The 16,254-nt window shown below is 43.2% G+C and overlaps 1 protein-coding gene across 1 annotated transcript in view; it reads right to left on the bottom strand.

The window, feature by feature from the left end:
• LOC126987478 (uncharacterized) overlaps nt 1-16,254 on the bottom strand; it is a 140,742-nt gene that overhangs the window by 37,142 nt on the left and 87,346 nt on the right. Inside the window, exons 7-8 of the mRNA XM_050844446.1 lie at nt 12,618-12,779; nt 2,264-2,398 (exon numbers count right to left, since the gene is read on the bottom strand). Of these exons, the coding sequence (XP_050700403.1) occupies nt 2,264-2,398; nt 12,618-12,779 (297 nt within the window). The remainder of the gene's footprint in view (nt 1-2,263; nt 2,399-12,617; nt 12,780-16,254) is intronic.

Here is a 16,254-nt window from a genome sequence, read left to right as displayed (position 1 = left end):
AACAAGCCACTTTACCGACCTATTTTTGCTACTTCCCACTCTCACATCGATGCGTACCGATATCTTTGAATTATTTCCTTTTCTCCTATATCTGTCGCTGAGTGTTCCAAACGCCTCCACACACATTTCTCTCGCTTTTTGTCTCTCCTGTTTTCTCTCTCTCTCTCTCTCTCTCTCTCTCTCTCTCTCTCTCTCTCTCTCTCTCTCTCTCTCTCTCTCTCTCTCTCTCTCTCTCTCTCTCTCTCTCTCTCTCTCTCTCTCTCTCTCTCTCTCTCTCTCTCTCTCTCTCTCTCTCTCTCTCTCTCTCTCTCTCTCTCTCTCTCTCTCTCTCTCTCTTTTCAGTCCCGTTATCCCTCTTTATCTTTCTCGGTAATGTTATGTCCTTCTCTTCCTCCACCTCCTTCGCCTCCTCCTCCTCCTCCTCCTCCTCCTCCTCCTCCTCCTTATTCCGCACCACTTGCCGTCTTTTCTTCGCCGCCATTCCAGTTTCTGCTACTCTGGTTCGTAACTGCAGATTTCTTTTCTTTTTTATTTCACCTTCTTTTCGACTTTAATCCTTAACTCCAGGTACTTCGATTTTTCTCTCTCTCTCTCTCTCTCTCTCTCTCTCTCTCTCTCTCTCTCTCTCTCTCTCTCTCTCTCTCTCTCTCTCTCTCTCTCTCTCTCTCTCTCTCTCTCTCTCTCTCTCTCTCTCTCTCTCTCTCTCTCTCTCTCTCTCTCTCTCTCTCTCTCTCTCTCTCTCTCTCTCTCTCTCTCTCTCTCTCTCTCTCTCTCTCTCTCTCTCTCTCTCTCTCTCTCTCTCTCTCTCTCTCTCTCTCTCTCTCTCTCTCTCTCTCTCTCTAGCTCTCTCTCTCTCTCTCTCTCTCTCTCTCTCTCTCGTACCCATTTTCCTGGAAGTTCATTGTATGTCTTCTCTTTTCTTTTCCCTTTAGGAGACGAGGATCAAAACACTTCTGGAATTAGGTTAGATCCTTCCTCTTTGACGTTCTCCACTCTCTTATTTTTTTAGGCAGAACTGATAGCATTCTGTAGCGTTCCCACTATACTTTTTGGGATACCTTATGGCGTTGTGGACTCCTGCTTCTTTTGGGAGTTCTGTATTACTAATTGGCACCCTGTACTGTTTTCGTTATTCATGGGTAGCGTGTTAGGGACTACGTTCTATATCTTTCGTTAAGCCCTTGATCTGTTTGTTTCTATTGCGGTAAAGAATGGAGGTTGTGTTCCACTTTTCACTGTGTTTTTGCTGTTTTTTGGCCTCTGTTTCCCTCCTCCTCCTCCTCCTGCTCTTCCTTCTACTTCTCTTCCATCGTTCCCTTTACTTTCTATTGCATCCTCAACCTTTTCTGGTATCTGTATACGTCCTCCTCCTCTTCCTCCTCCTCCTCCCACTCAGCAGTTTACTCTCTCATTTAATTTGTTTCCTTTCTATTTACAGCTCTCTTTCCCTTTATTTTATTTTAGTTACCGTTTTCATTGTCTTTCCTTTGTTGCATATTCACTTCTTTCGGCAATTTGCTTTTTTTTCATTCATCATCATTTTTTTCCCGCTACTTAAATGACTGATCTGTCCAAGCCAATCGGTTACTACGTCAGTCAGCTTCCCTTTGCAACTCAGTCCCTCTCTTGTATTTTTTGGGCTCCTAGTATGTTTATTTGCCTTCATAGCCATTACATTTCTTTCCTCCCCTTTAAACACCTTATCCTTCTTTCTCTGTATGTCTTAAATCTCTCATATTTTCTTCAACCTTCTATTTATATTTTCTTTCTCTCTCTCCCCACTCAAAATATGCCTCCTTCACTTCGCCATTCGTTTCCTCTCTCAATTAGCGGGCTATTCACGTTTCTTTCACTCGCTGACAATATATATCTCTTTCATTTCCTTTCTTGGTTTGCTCTCTTCTCTTTCCATTTACTCACTATTTCTTTCCGTCATCGCTATGTCTTCTCTTCCTTTCAAACCGTTCTCTTCCTCTCCACAGTGAACTCATATTTTTAGCAATTTCTCTCACAGTTTCTCTCTTCTTCAACTATTAACTTCCTTTTCCTCTTCTTTCCCCTCTTCCATTTTGTTCCTACGCTAACCTCCCTATATTTAATGTTTTCTGTATTTTTAACTTCATCTCATAATTTCATTTTTTTTTTGTCATTTTCCTCTCTATATTTTAGTACGTTTGTGACATGTCCTCTCATTCTCAGCCATCTCACATTTACTCCTTTGGCTGGCTTCTCTCCCCCTCCTCCACCCGCCACACACACTTACCTGTTCAATGATGCAGAAGAGGTTGATGGGCGAGCCAGTCTCCACGTGGTACTCGCTATTGCCCAGGATGAAGGCTTCAGGCACGATCACGTTCAGGTTCACGAACTGACTCACGATTCCTGTCCCGGTGGATATCTGCGGGGAGGAGAAAGTGGCGTTGGTGGCGGCGAAGGTAATGGTGGTAAATGGTAAAGTTGGGAGCACATGGTATAGTTGCGTGTGGCAGCGGTGGCCCTCTGAGCATGTGATGATGGTGGTATATGTATTTCTTGTGCTATGTTATCCAGTTGTTTATGAGCGCACCAAAAACATACACCAAACACCAGGATGATATCTAAATGGGGTCTTAAGCTGTGTGAAATCCATAGATGATCCACCGCATAGAAATAATGATGGACACATTCAGAACATATAAATAGAATAACGGATTCAGAACAAATAATTAATGATGGATTAAACTAACACATGACTATTCACATGCGTCTCTTAACATTACACAAAACAAAAGTTAATCCCCTAAAAACGATAATGAGGAAGAATTATTAGTGTTATTTTTACCACTATTTTTATTACCTTCCAAATACGCTGTGCAAACAGGTCATTTAATATTATGATTTTTACAGGCTACCAGAATAACTAATCACTTGGATAAATGAAATATGTTTGTGATTTAAGCAGAGATAATTACAAAGCCTGGGAAAAGGTCTGAGGAAAAAAGACAAAATTGATATGAATAAGCATAATCAAGTGTGTGTGCTTTTGTTGTTATTTGAGAAAAGAGAGAGAGAGAGAGAGAGAGAAGGTAAGGGAGAAAGAAAAGTAAGCAAGATACCCCTTTTTTGTGGACATAGAAGCGTAAAAATATAAGAGCAGTATCGGCGAGAGCTATCCACGCCGCTGTTCTTTGAGAGGGAGAGAGAACGAGCGAGCGAGAAAGAGAGAGGTAAAAAAAAGCTGAGGCGAGTTCCCATCACCTCTGCAGCGTTAGCCTGGTAGGGAGGAAAGGAATTAGAGCGAACAAGAGAGGCCGTTCAAACTAAATGGCCCCATCCTTGCTCCACCTCCGGCCCCTCAGGAACACACTAGCGCCCCCTCGTTGCCCAATACTTATAATTGCATAGCGGGGCGAGCAGAGAGGAGGAGAGCCAGTCTGACCCGTGGAAAACCTGCACCGTAACCTAGACCTCCGTTCGTGTGTGTGTGTGTGTGTGTGTGTGTGTGTGTGTGTGTGTGTGTGTGTTTAAGTGTCAGGAAGATTGAGGGAGTGAAATATGAATGAGGGAGACGAAAATGGCAAAGAAATCTTGTAAGTTGAGCTCATAAGAGAGATGAAGTGAGTGAGGAAAGTTGAGTGAGTGAGTGAATTAGGAGTGAGGAAAGGTGAGTCTGTGAGTGAATTAGTGAGTGAGGGAAGGAGTGAATGACAACGTGAAGGAAAGTGTGAAGTGTCAAATGAGGAAAAAAGTGGGTGAGGTAGTGAAAAAATAAATGATTAAGAAATAAGAGAAGCAAGAAAGAGTGAAACAGCTCGTGACGTAAGGATGATGGAAAGAGGAGAGGAGGAGGAGAGGAATAAGAGATAATGAGATGAAGTAAGGAAAGAGGTAAGACGATAAAGAGGAATGGAGGGAGGAGGATTTGAACGCGGAAGCGGATGAAAGGGGATACAAAAGGAGGGAGAGAGAGAGGGGGAGGGATAAAGAGCGAGAGAGAGAGGGAGCGATGGAGACGGAGGAAAAGTAGGTTATTAGCGTTACTGGAGAAGGGGAGAGACAATCTTTGCTCCACTAACAAGATCAAGAGGGAGATGGTGTCTTATACTGCAATTTTAACTCCTTACATTAGATTACCTCTCTCTCTCTCTCTCTCTCTCTCTCTCTCTCTCTCTCTCTCTCTCTCTCTCTCTCTCTCTCTCTCTCTCTCTCTCTCTCTCTCTCTCTCTCTCTCTCTCTCTCTCTCTCTCTCTCTCTCTCTCTCTCTCTTCTTCTTCTTCTTCTTCTTCTTCTTCTTCTTCTTCTTCTTCTTCTTCGTCTTCTTCTCTTTCGAATCGATTGTTATTATTATGATTGTCAGTAGTAGTAGTAGTAGTAATCATCATCATTATCATCATCATCATCATCATCATCGTCACCTCCACCAACCATCATCTTTATCATATCACAACCATAACAACAAACATCTCTATTCATGTTAATGCTTCATGCGCCTGGTTCTTATGCCTCTCCGGAGCCTACATTAGAGAAGAAAGATCACTGAATCTACCATTACCTATATCCCGCTGTTATGATTATTGGTAAAGCGAGACTGTACGAGTTGATTAGACTGCGGCCAAGGGAACCTATAACACGGAAATGCGATACGGTGGCCAAATTAGTGAAAATCGGAAGAGTAGAGAGACAGGTAGGCTAGGTAGGCAGGAAGGTTGGGTTGTAGGTAGATAGGTAGGTAGATATGTAAATGGGTAGATAGTTGAGCTTTCCCTTCCTCATCCTCTCTCTTCTCTCTGTTCCCCTTTCCTTCTCCCTCTCCTTGTCTCCGTTCCATCTTTCTTCTCCTCCCCTATCACTCCCTACGCCCACATTCTGCTTTCTTGTCTCCTTTCACTTTCTTTCCTCCGTTAATCGCCCCCCCTTCTCCCTCTACTCCCTAACGACCCTTCCCTCCTCTATTCTCTCCTACTATTTTCTTATACCTTTCTACTCTCTTCACACACTTCACCCTTTCCTTCTCTTCTCCATCCACCTCCTTCCTCTCCTTCCTACCTCCCTGACCCCCTCTCCTTCTCCCCTCTCCTTCACCCCTTTACTTTCATTTAGCGAAGGTGAGTGCCTGAGCGCGATCGTGAGAGTGAACGCCAACGACATTATTGCCCCGAGAATGTGCTTATGTTACTCAATCAAGGTCTCTCTCTCTCTCTCTCTCTCTCTCTCTCTCTCTCTCTCTCTCTCTCTCTCTCTCTCTCTCTCTCTCTCTCTCTCTCTCTCTCTCTCTCTCTCTCTCTCTCTCTCTCTCTCTCTCTCTCTCTCTCTCTCTCTCTCTGTACCTGTTTGTCTGTATCTTTTTGTCTGTCTGTGCGTCTCTCTCTCTCTCTCTCTCTCTCTCTCTCTCTCTCTCTCTCTCTCTCTCTCTCTCTCTCTCTCTCTCTCTCTCTCTCTCTCTCTCTCTCTCTCTCTCTCTCTCTCTCTCTCTCTCTCTCTCTCTCTCTCTCTCTCTCTCTCTCTCTCTCTCTCTCTCTCTCTCTCTCTCTCCTCTCTCTGTACCTGTTTGTCTGTATCTTTTTGTCTGTCTGTGCGTCTCTCTCTCTCTCTCGTATCTGTCTGTACCTGTTTGTCTGTATCTTTTGTCTGTCTGTGCGTCTCCTCTCTCTCTCTCTCTCTCTCTCTCTCTCTCATCCGTGGTAATTAATGAGGGCTCAGCAGACAGCAGCAGCGTTTCCATCAAGCGATGTATCATTATCCTTCCCAGGGCGAGTTTAATTAAAATTTCTCCATCTCATCACTTACTACGGTCACGGCGGCGGTGTATTACTTGTGTGTGTGTGCGTGTGTGTGTGGGGAAGATGTGTGGGTGTGATCCTATTAGTGGCGAAACCTATATTTGTTTTATCTTGTTATTTTGTCTTCAGTCGCTTAAGGAGATTATTGTACCGACGAATATCCTTTTAACAGGGTCCAGAAGGGAAACGAAGGATGGAAATTCATGAGGGGAAACTAAAGGAGCTATCCAGGATCAAAGTTAACTAAAGGCGCTTAGGTGAAACACAGTGGGTCAATAAACAGAACACAATCTAGGTATTAACTGGAGACCATCAGAATAATATCTTGAACACATACACGCACGAACATAATTTATCTAAAAAGGCCTTTACAAAAACTAAGAAAATTAAAAAAAAATATACCAAGAAAAAAACAGGCATCCTAGAAAAAAAAACAGGTAAAAAAGAAGAAAAATGACGCAAAAAATGTAACAAACAGAATCAGGCGTATTAGAAAAAAAAAACACAGAAGAAAAATGAAGAAGAAAATAAACCAAACCATTCATGACATCGTAGCAAAGCCTCGTCAAAAAGGAGAAGTGAAATAAAAACCGACCCATCCAAACAGGCGTCTTAGCATAGTGTACCCCGAGGAAAGCGTTTTGTTTAGTCCTCGCCAGGAGCAAAACTTAATATACAAATTTGTTATGAGAGACGCGCTGCCCTCCCCACCGTAACTCAATATGACGGGGGAGTGGCGGCAGGCGAGCGGTAGACAAACAGAAACAGGATATGCCAAAAACACACAGACACACACACACACACACACGCACACACACACACACACATACACAGGAGCCTCCTCACTCTTTCCTCCTCTCTCTCTCCCTCATTTCTCTTTTCCTAACACCCACACGCACAGAAAGTTCCCTCCCTCCCTCCCTCCCTCTCTCTTCCCCCAGTTCCCTCTACTCCCTCAGCAACTTTCCCCTTTTTCTTTCTTTTTCTATCTATTTTTACCTTTCCGTTCCCTAAAAGACACACACACACACACACACACACACACACACACACACACACACACACACACACACACACACACACACACACACACACACACACACACACGTAACCCTCTACTTTCTCCTCCCCTCTTTTCTTCCCTCTCTTCATCCCTCCTTCCCTCCCCCTTTTCCCTCCTCTTTTTCTCCCTCCCTCTCCCCTCTCCCCGCACATCCACTCCCCATGAAGGTAAATATAGGGAGAAACAACGCCCCCTTTACTCTCTGCCTCCCTTACCTCTCCTCCCCCTCCCTCTCCCTGATATTCTCCCTCCTACATTGGACAAATATCAAGGGAACGTCCACTCCCTCACCCCTCTCCTGTCCACACCCATTAAAGTCAACAGAGAGAGAGAGAGAGAGAGAGAGAGAAGGGGGGGGGGGATTATTGTGTGTTTAGTTTGAAATATAAATAAGCTCTCCCTACAGGCTCCAACACTGTATTGTTCGATGTTATCTCTCTTAATCTCTTTCTATCTATCCATTTATTTATCTATCTATTTGCCCTTTTCTCTTTTCCCATTTTGCTCACATCACAACTTCCCGTCCTTCCCCCTCCCTTTTTCTTCTTTACTCTTTCAAACACTATTTCAGTTTTTAGTCCTGTGTAGTCTTTCTATTTCCAAGTTCGTTCTATCTCTTTCTGCTCTTCGTCATCCTACCCTGTCTGCTCTTCTTCCTTTTTCGTCACCTCCAACTCCGTCAGCCTTTCTCCTTTCCACCTACAGCCTTGTCGGTCGCTTCCTTCCCCTCCTTTTCCTGCTTCTAGTACCGTTGCTGCCCTTTCTCTTGCTTCTTTTGACTTCCCTATTAGCCCTTCCTTTGTGTCCTCCGCCTTCCCTCCTCCTCCAACCATTTCTACCGAGTATAGAATGTGAGTTCTCCATACCTGCTCCTGCTTCTCTCTTTTCTTCCTCCATGTCTTGTTCCTCCTACTTTTCTTACTCCTTTCCCTGATGATTCTCCTCTCCTTTTACTTTTTTCTTACCCCATAGAGGAAACAGTACCATCTTATACATTATGAACCTGAATTGTTCGTCCGTTGGTAGAAAACAAGAGCTTAATAAGTTATGTATGAGAGAGAGAGAGAGAGAGAGAGAGAGAGAGAGATAGCGCCACGGCTTTAAATACAATTTTACGCCCACAAAGGAGGCGGTTGACGTTTCATTTTGATATTTCTGCAGCGTCGCGCATCGTAAACAGAAATGTGTTTGGCGCTCCGGTCACGGCTGCGGCGAGGCGGGACTGGGGGGAGGGAGGGAAGATGTGGAGGCGTGCGTGTGTGGGAGATGTGTGTAGGTGTGTGTCTGGGGAGGGGAGAAGTGTTTGTGTTTGTGTGTGTCTCTTGGGGGGAAGTGTGTGTGTGTGTGTGTGTGTGTGTGTGTGTGTGTGTGTGTGTGTGTGTGTGTGTGTGTGTGTTTGAGTTCTAGATAGATGTGTGGTGACCGAAAAATACAAATAGATAGAGAAATAATAAAAATATAATCCTCGAGTGATACTGATAATAATAATAATAACAATAATAGATAACATCAATACTACTACTAATAATAATAAAACTAATACTACGTTACCACAAATAATAATACCACCACCACTTTCAACACTACCTCTATGAAAAATACCAATATGAGTAACAACAGAAATAGCAATAACAAACAGGACAACAGGAATAAAAATATCCTAAGGTTGCCCATAAAAGTGATTAATAAAAACTTATATCTCAGGAAATGTCGGTCTACCGTGAACAGCCTTAGGGAAGAAGTCGAGGCTGCCTATAATCTTTTAAGCTTCCTTCCTCTGAGTGTCAACTAATACAACGAAAGGAAAAAAAAGACGAGGCATGTTTAAAAAGAGAAAATAAATAGGAAAAAATAGGAAAATAGAAAAAAATAGGAGAGGAAACGCACAGAAAAAGATGAAATGTCAGGGGAGCAGAGCGAAACATATTAAAGAGGCGAAAACCAAGTTGAGAAGAAGACAGACAAAAAGAAAGAAAAGAAATATCTCTGGAAGGCGAAAGGAGGAGCAGAAGTTTGGAATGATGATCTCTGGAGGAGGGCCGCAATTACTGAGGGAGGTGAGCGGCGGGTCACCTTGAACTGGCCGTGGGAGGGAGGAATTACTGTAGCCTTGGACGACATACGCCCTTTAGATGTAGTTAAAATAAAAAAGGGAAATATGGGCATTGGACAGAGGAAAGAGCATAAAATTGAACGTTTATACCTGAGAGAAAAATGCAAACAGAAAAGTTGAAGATGTTAATTAAACGAGTAGTGTAAAGTGTATATATGTTAGATGTAAATAAACAAATAAACTCTTGCAAACGTTAAAGATAGATCGATGAATGAATGTACAAGAAAGGTATATCTGCCTAAGATTTAATAGAAAAGGTAAGAGCTTTATAAATTTTGAAGATGGAATAAAGGGAGTAATGAAAAATGGCATGTATAAGCCTAAGACTTTTATGACTCGGAAAACCAAGGTAATAGATAGAGGAGTTTCCGTATGTTATAAGAAGCCTGTTCACCTTTTACGTAAACAAAATACGTTGATACTGCGTCAGACCTTCAAAAAACAACGAGACCGACGTTGTTGATATATTGTGAGCCTTGTTATTGTCAGTGGAGCTGGGCGGACAATAGTTGTGGACGGAGGAGCGAGGGTAACTATAGACCACATCTCTTCAAACCCGGAACATCAAAGCGTGAGGTATAACCAAATAAACTCTTAGCGGGCATCAAAGTACTAGAGGAAGGTTGTCGTAAGAGGGAGATAGAGGGGTAGAGGTCATAGTCAGGATGAAAACACTTTTACAGAAGAAGAGAAAAAACACAGAGGGAGAAGGAAATATCAAAGTATTAAGATATTAAGATGAGGTGCAAGATAACAGACGAGAGGACAGTAGGATAAGAGTACGGGAGGAGAGTAGCTGAAGGTGATTTATTTTTAGAAGAAGGAGATTTACAAGTAAGGAAATACCGGGGAAGGTTATAAAAAGGAGGAGGAAATCACTGGAGGAAAAAAGGAAGCATATGAAGGAAAATGATGGTAAGAAAAGGTACGAAAAATGTGATATATGGGAAGGCCACGGTTGGCTGGGCAAGACTTAAGTGAGGCAAGGAAAGCACCTGTCTGGAAAATAACAATTGGAGGAAAGTGGCTGAGAATAGGGATGTAATAGTTGAGTTTATGTCTAGAAATAGCCACGAGGTAGAAGATAATTACTTTTCTTGAGCAGGTTATTAGTAGATGGACGACTAATGTTTTTTTTCTATATAGCAAGGGTAGTCCCTGGGTAATGTTAATAATATCGTCTCTCTCGATAATAGCAAAAGAAGATAAGTAATTTAGATACTAGGGTAGTGGAAGCTAATTTATACAGGAGAGGCAGAGGGAAGTCGAGGCAAGGAGACCAAATTGTCTTAATTAAATGGAGCAGAATCATCAGGTGGGAAATTAAGGCAGCATAAAAGAAATATCGTGAGACAGGAGCTGGCGTGGGAAGCTGACCCGTGGGAGAGTGTATGTGAGAGATAGTACACACAGGTAAGGAAGGAAGGGAGACGAGGCATGAGGCCGGAGCTCGAGCGCCATCATCCTTTGTGGAGATGATCAGCAGAGAGAGGAGGAGGAGGAGGAGGAGGACGAGGAAGTTACAGTAAAGGTGATGGAGGATCGCCTAGCAGTGGGAGAGAGGAAAGGAACAGTCTTGAGGTGGGACGTGAGGTAAAGGAGGTTCAGTAGGTGGATAAGGAGCTGAAGGAAGGAAAGTTAGCTAGTACTTGTCTTGTTACATAAATAAACTCTGATCTCTATTTATTATTGACTTGTTTTGGTTGAGATCACGTTTCCAAAGAAGTGGTAACAGCCAACACAGCAGCTTCTGGCAGTGTCTGGCGTGTAACTTGTGCCAAATGTTGTGTTCAGTGCGAGATTATGTTTACATGGCAGAGTAGCGCAGTCGGCAGAAGATCTGACTCGTATGTATTTGCAATTCATCCCTTTTCCCTTGATTGATATCACCATCGTCATTGTGTTTACAATTATAGTAATAATATTTGATATCATAGCCGTCAGCGTCACTCTAAAGTGTTATTGTTGAAGTTACTTTTACGGTACACCAGCGAGGGGACTCGTTGTGTGCCCTCTTACTTTCTGCTTGAATGTATTAACGTTAGTAGATATTACTAATGCAACAATAGCTACTACCACTGCTACTACTTCAACTACTACTACAACTATTATTACTACTGCTGCTCCGGCTGCTACCACTAAAAGATGATAATAATAATAATGATAATACTGATGATTGTAATAATAATAATAATAATAATAATAATAATAATAATAATAATAATAATAATAATAATAATAATAATAATAATAATAATAATAATAATAATAATAATAATAATAATAATAATAATAATAATAATAATAATAATAATAATAACAGCAATAACTATAACAACAATCAATGACTTAGATACAGGATATAGTAGTGATGTCAGTAAGTTTGCAGAATCTACCAAGATCGGTAGAGTAATTGAGTCGGATCAGGACGCTAGTTTTCTCCAGGATGAACTAAACAGATTGTATGACTGGGCAGATAAATGGCAGATAGAGTTCAATGTAGGGAAGTGCAGTATTCTGAGTGTAGGTAGGAACAACCCCTCACATAACTATTGCTTAAATGACACTCTCATAAGCAGGTCTGGGTGCGAGAGGGATTTAGGGGTCTTAGTGAGCTCTGATCTCCGTCCAAGGACACAATGCATTCAAGCTAGAAATCGAGCAAACAGGGTACTGGGATTTATTTCAAGTAGCGTACGCAACAGAAGCGCCGAAGTCTTCCTCAAACTATATTTAGCATTAGTTAGACCTCATCTTGACTATGAGGCTCAGTTCTGGTCACCTTACTATAGAATGGATATCATAATGTTAGAATCGGTGCAGAGGAGGATAACTAAGATGATTCAGGGGTTAAGAAACTTGCCATACGAGGAAAGACTCAAACAGTTAAACTTGCATTCTCTAGAAAGGCGAAGGGTGCGTGGAGACATAATCGAGGTTTATAAATGGATGAAGGCCTTTAATAAGGGGGATATTCATAAGGTTTTGTTGGTAAGAGAACCGGGTAGGACACGAAGTAATGGGTTTAAACTGGATAAATTCAGATTCAGCAAGGACATAGGCAAAAATTAGTTTACTAACAGAGTGGTGGATGAATGGAATAGGCTGAGCAGTCATGTGGTGAGTGCCAATACAATTGTCATATTAAAATAATAGATTAGATAAATTCATGGACAGTGATATTAGGTGGGGTTAGATTCACGGGAGCCTAGGTTCAAAGGAGCTGTCATGTACAGGCCTACCGGCCTCTTGCAGACTCCTTCGTTCTTATGTTCTAATAATAGTAATGATAATGATATTCATGATAATGCCACTACTACATTTATCATCACCATCATCTTCATTTTCATCATCATAATCAAGTGACACAATATAACCATCATTTTCACAAAACCTTTTCCTCCGCTCCGGCCCAGTTTTCACGGCGGCCTCGTTAACGTGACGCGCAGAGGGGAATTTTGCTGCGACCAATGTTTTCAAACGTCACATAATCAAACATAACCAGAGAGAGAGAGAGAGAGAGAGAGAGAGAGAGAGAGAGAGAGAGAGAGAGAGATAGAGATAGAGAGAGAGAGAGAGAGAGAGAGAGAGAGAGAGATGAGGAGGAAAAATGGAGAGCAACAATTTAATCATCGCTAATGGAAACAACGTCACCTCCAACCCAGAGGCTCCAAATACTCACGTGGCACTCGTAGGTCCCGTTGTCCCGCTCCTGAAGGTACTTGATGGAGAGCGTCCAGTCGTCGGCGCCGTCCCTGTGCGTGATTGAGAAGCGCTCGTCGTTGGTGTAGGTGAAGACGCCGGAGGTGAGCACATGCCAGTCCCGACGGCGGATCCACGAAATCTGTGTGCAAATGGAGGATGAGGAACGGAGGAGTGAAAGTGGTGGATGGTCTGGAAGGGAAGAGAAGGGGTGGATGTGCTAAGGGTTATATCGTAAGACATTTCGCTGCCCAAGAACATATATTTGACAAGGCTTTCGTAGGAGTTGTGGGCATTTCCAGGAGTAGTTTTATGATCCTGGTGTTAGTCTGACCCTTCCTCTGTACCGTGAACCTAAAGAAACACTCATTAGAACCCGACTTCCCCCCTCTTTGACCTCTAGGAATAGCTGATGTGAGATGCGAAGTTGTCTTTTAATACCGACCTAAGAATCGGAGAGAGATTGGACTGAAGTGAGAGCAGATTGAGGGGACGCGAAGGGAGAGATAGATATAACGAACACAGGAGGGAAGATTAGTGGATGAGCCGGAAAGGAAGAGATGACGTGGGTGTGAGAATGAATTAAGTAAAGGAAGAAAATATAGGCGTGGGTAAGGTACTGTGTGGAGCTAGGAGAGGAAGGGCTGAAAAGGGAGAATGATGGTAGTGAAAATGGATCAAGAAGGGCTAAAATAGGCACGGGGAGGGGATCGTACGGTGCAGGGGTGATGGGGGGGAGGAAGGAAAGGATGGGCAGTGGGTTAGATAAGATGGAAGTAAGAATGCCTTAAGAATGGGAAGTTATATTCATGAGGGATGGATTGAGTCGAGTTGGGGTGTAGTGGAAAGAAAGGACAAGATGTGAACTGCAAATAGATTGGGGTAGAAGCTGGGATGTGAAAAAAAAAAGAAACTGGGAAGTGATGGGATGGAGATGGTGGTGGGATAAAAAGAGGAAGAAAAAAAATGAGACTGGGGGTGGATGAGGTGGAGTTAGGATTGGCTTAGGAAGGGGAGAAAAAATAGAGAAGGGGAAGGGATGAAGGGAACTAAGAGTGACGGGCAAGAAATAAAAAAAAAATGGGCATAGGAAAGAGATAGGGAGGTACTTAGAATGGATTAGAAAGAGCAATGAAAGATAGGCATGAGGAATGGGAAGACTTAGAAATTGGATGAGAACGATGTAGTTATGTAATAGGTGAAGAGGCTGGAAGAGATATGGATGAGTAGGAGTAGAGAAAGTTAATAATCGATGGAGCAGGGAAGGGATGGAGACACGAGGAAGTTGGGGTTGAAGAAACACACACAGACACTCCCAGATACATTTATAACACAACTTGATTTCCTTCCCTTCCTCTCCCTTCCCATCCTATCCCTTCCCTTCCCTTTCCATTCCTCTTATTTTCTTTTCTTCGCAGATATTGCAAGGTTAAGGCAACACACAAGCAACTTTGCCTAGAGGAAACACACCCACACCCACAAACACAATCGTTACACAACCAAGTATTGCAACGTTAAGGCAACAATGTGAAGTTAACGTCAAAGGAGCAGCTCACAACGGCACTCGGGCAGCCCTCCCCTCCCAAGGCCCTTAGTTAGGCACTCGTTGGGGCCATTACGGTGAGTTATGAGGCCCTCGATGCCACCTACACCCCCCCACGACCCCCGCCACGCCTCCCCCGCTCTCCATACGCTATGATACTTTCTCCTTAACTCCTCTCATCCCCCACACACTCCTGTCTCACGTACGCTCTTTAAACACTGAAATATCTCCTCCACACACACGACCTCACGCCCCCTATACTTCTCATACACCGACCCGCCACTGCACACGTTCCCCCCGCCTCCTCCTCTCCCACCTGTACACTAAAATGAGCCCTCCTTTCACGCACTCACACCCACTCCTTTGCTCTCTCCACATAAGTATGCTGCCACTTTATCTCTCTTTACTCCACTTCCACGCTCTTGTATACTTGAGTGCCACTATCGACACGCTTCCACTTCTACTTCACCTCACTGACACCCTCTCACGCCTCCGATTTCACTGATTCACCCATATTTAAACGCTTGCTCTTCCTTGCCTCCTATCTCCACCGCCCATACACTGAACTAGGATCGTCTTTGTCAACGTTCATACCTTATACGCTGATTTGCCGGCATCTACACAAGCCTACGCGGATTTAGCCCTTATCAGCAGCATTCTCATCCCCGCCTCTCATCTTATGCACTTATCTGGGACTCCACCTGACGCCTTGAAGCTGATTATCTGGTGTGCTGGGTTTGTGACTTGCGAGAGGAGGGAGTGGAGGAGGAGGAGGAGGAGGAGGAGGAGGAGGAGGACTGCTAAGTTATTCGATATTTTTTTCACTTCAGACTCACACCCGTTTTTGCCCTCGGGAGAAACTTCGACTTGGTTAATGAAAAGATAATGAAGTGTTTTTGTAGGTGCCAGATATTTTTTTTCTTATCGTTTAGTAATTAGGCTAATGAGCTCAGATTTCTTTATGCATGTGTGTGTGTGTGTGGAATATGACACACACACACACACACACACACACACACACACACACACGTCAATTAGTATAACTCTTATTAGTTGCTCTCATCTCTCTCTGCGGGACCCAACTTTGCCCTCTCCTTTTCCTCCTCTCAATCCTCTTTCTTCCCTTCTGTTCCCTTCCCTTCCCTTTCCTCCCCTTCCCTTCCCTTCCCTTCCCTTCCCTTTCCTCCCCTTCCCTTCCCTTCCCTTCCCTTCCTCTCCCTTCCCATCCTCTCCCTTCACTTTCCATTCCTCTTATTTTATTTTCTTCGCATCCCTTCCCTTCGTTCGTTTCTCTTCCTCTATTTTGTCTCCTCTTTCCTTTTATTCCCTTTTTTCTCCTTCATTTCTCACTATGCCATTTTCCTTTTTTCCTCTCTGTCTTTCCTCGCTTCTCTCATCACATTTTTCTTTCCTCATTCCCCACCTTTAATTTTTTCCCTTCGTTTTCTCTTCGCTCTCCCATTCTCCTAATTCGCTTTTTTATTTCCTCAAAGTCTTTTCTTCCCTGTTTTCCTCCTCTCCTGCACTCAGTAACTTCATTTCTTATTGCTTCACACTCTCTTGCGACCTTTCCCTCCCCTGTCCTTCTTTTTCTCCTATTCCCTTCTTCCCCCATCTTCATTTCGCTCTCCGCTTTCACTCACTTTACTCACATCCCTTTCCTCACATTTCCCTATTTTTTCCTCTCCTTTAGCTTCCACTTTCGTCCCTCTTTTGCCCCCGTCATTTCCCTGTCCCCTTTCTCCGCTATATTTCCCTCTCCCTTACCACTCCCCATCCCATCTATTCCTTTATATTGCATTATTTCCCTTTATCTTCTCCCAACAACCCATTCTTGTACCTTTCACTACCAGCTTTGACTTCACCTTCCTCCCCTTCCCGTTACTTTCCTTTCTCTCATTCTGCCGCCTTCCATCTGTGTTCAACCCTTTTTTCCGTCCCTTCCCTTTCCTTCCCTTTCTCTCTACCTCTTCCCATTTGTATTTAATAATAATATTAATAATAATAATAATAATAATAATAATAATAATAATAATAATAATAATAATAATAATAACAATAACAATAACAATAA

Source organism: Eriocheir sinensis, chromosome 65 (genome assembly GCF_024679095.1).
Source record: "Eriocheir sinensis breed Jianghai 21 chromosome 65, ASM2467909v1, whole genome shotgun sequence".
Taxonomy (NCBI): Eukaryota; Metazoa; Arthropoda; class Malacostraca; order Decapoda; family Varunidae; genus Eriocheir; species Eriocheir sinensis.
This window is presented reverse-complemented; position numbering and strand designations above follow the sequence as displayed.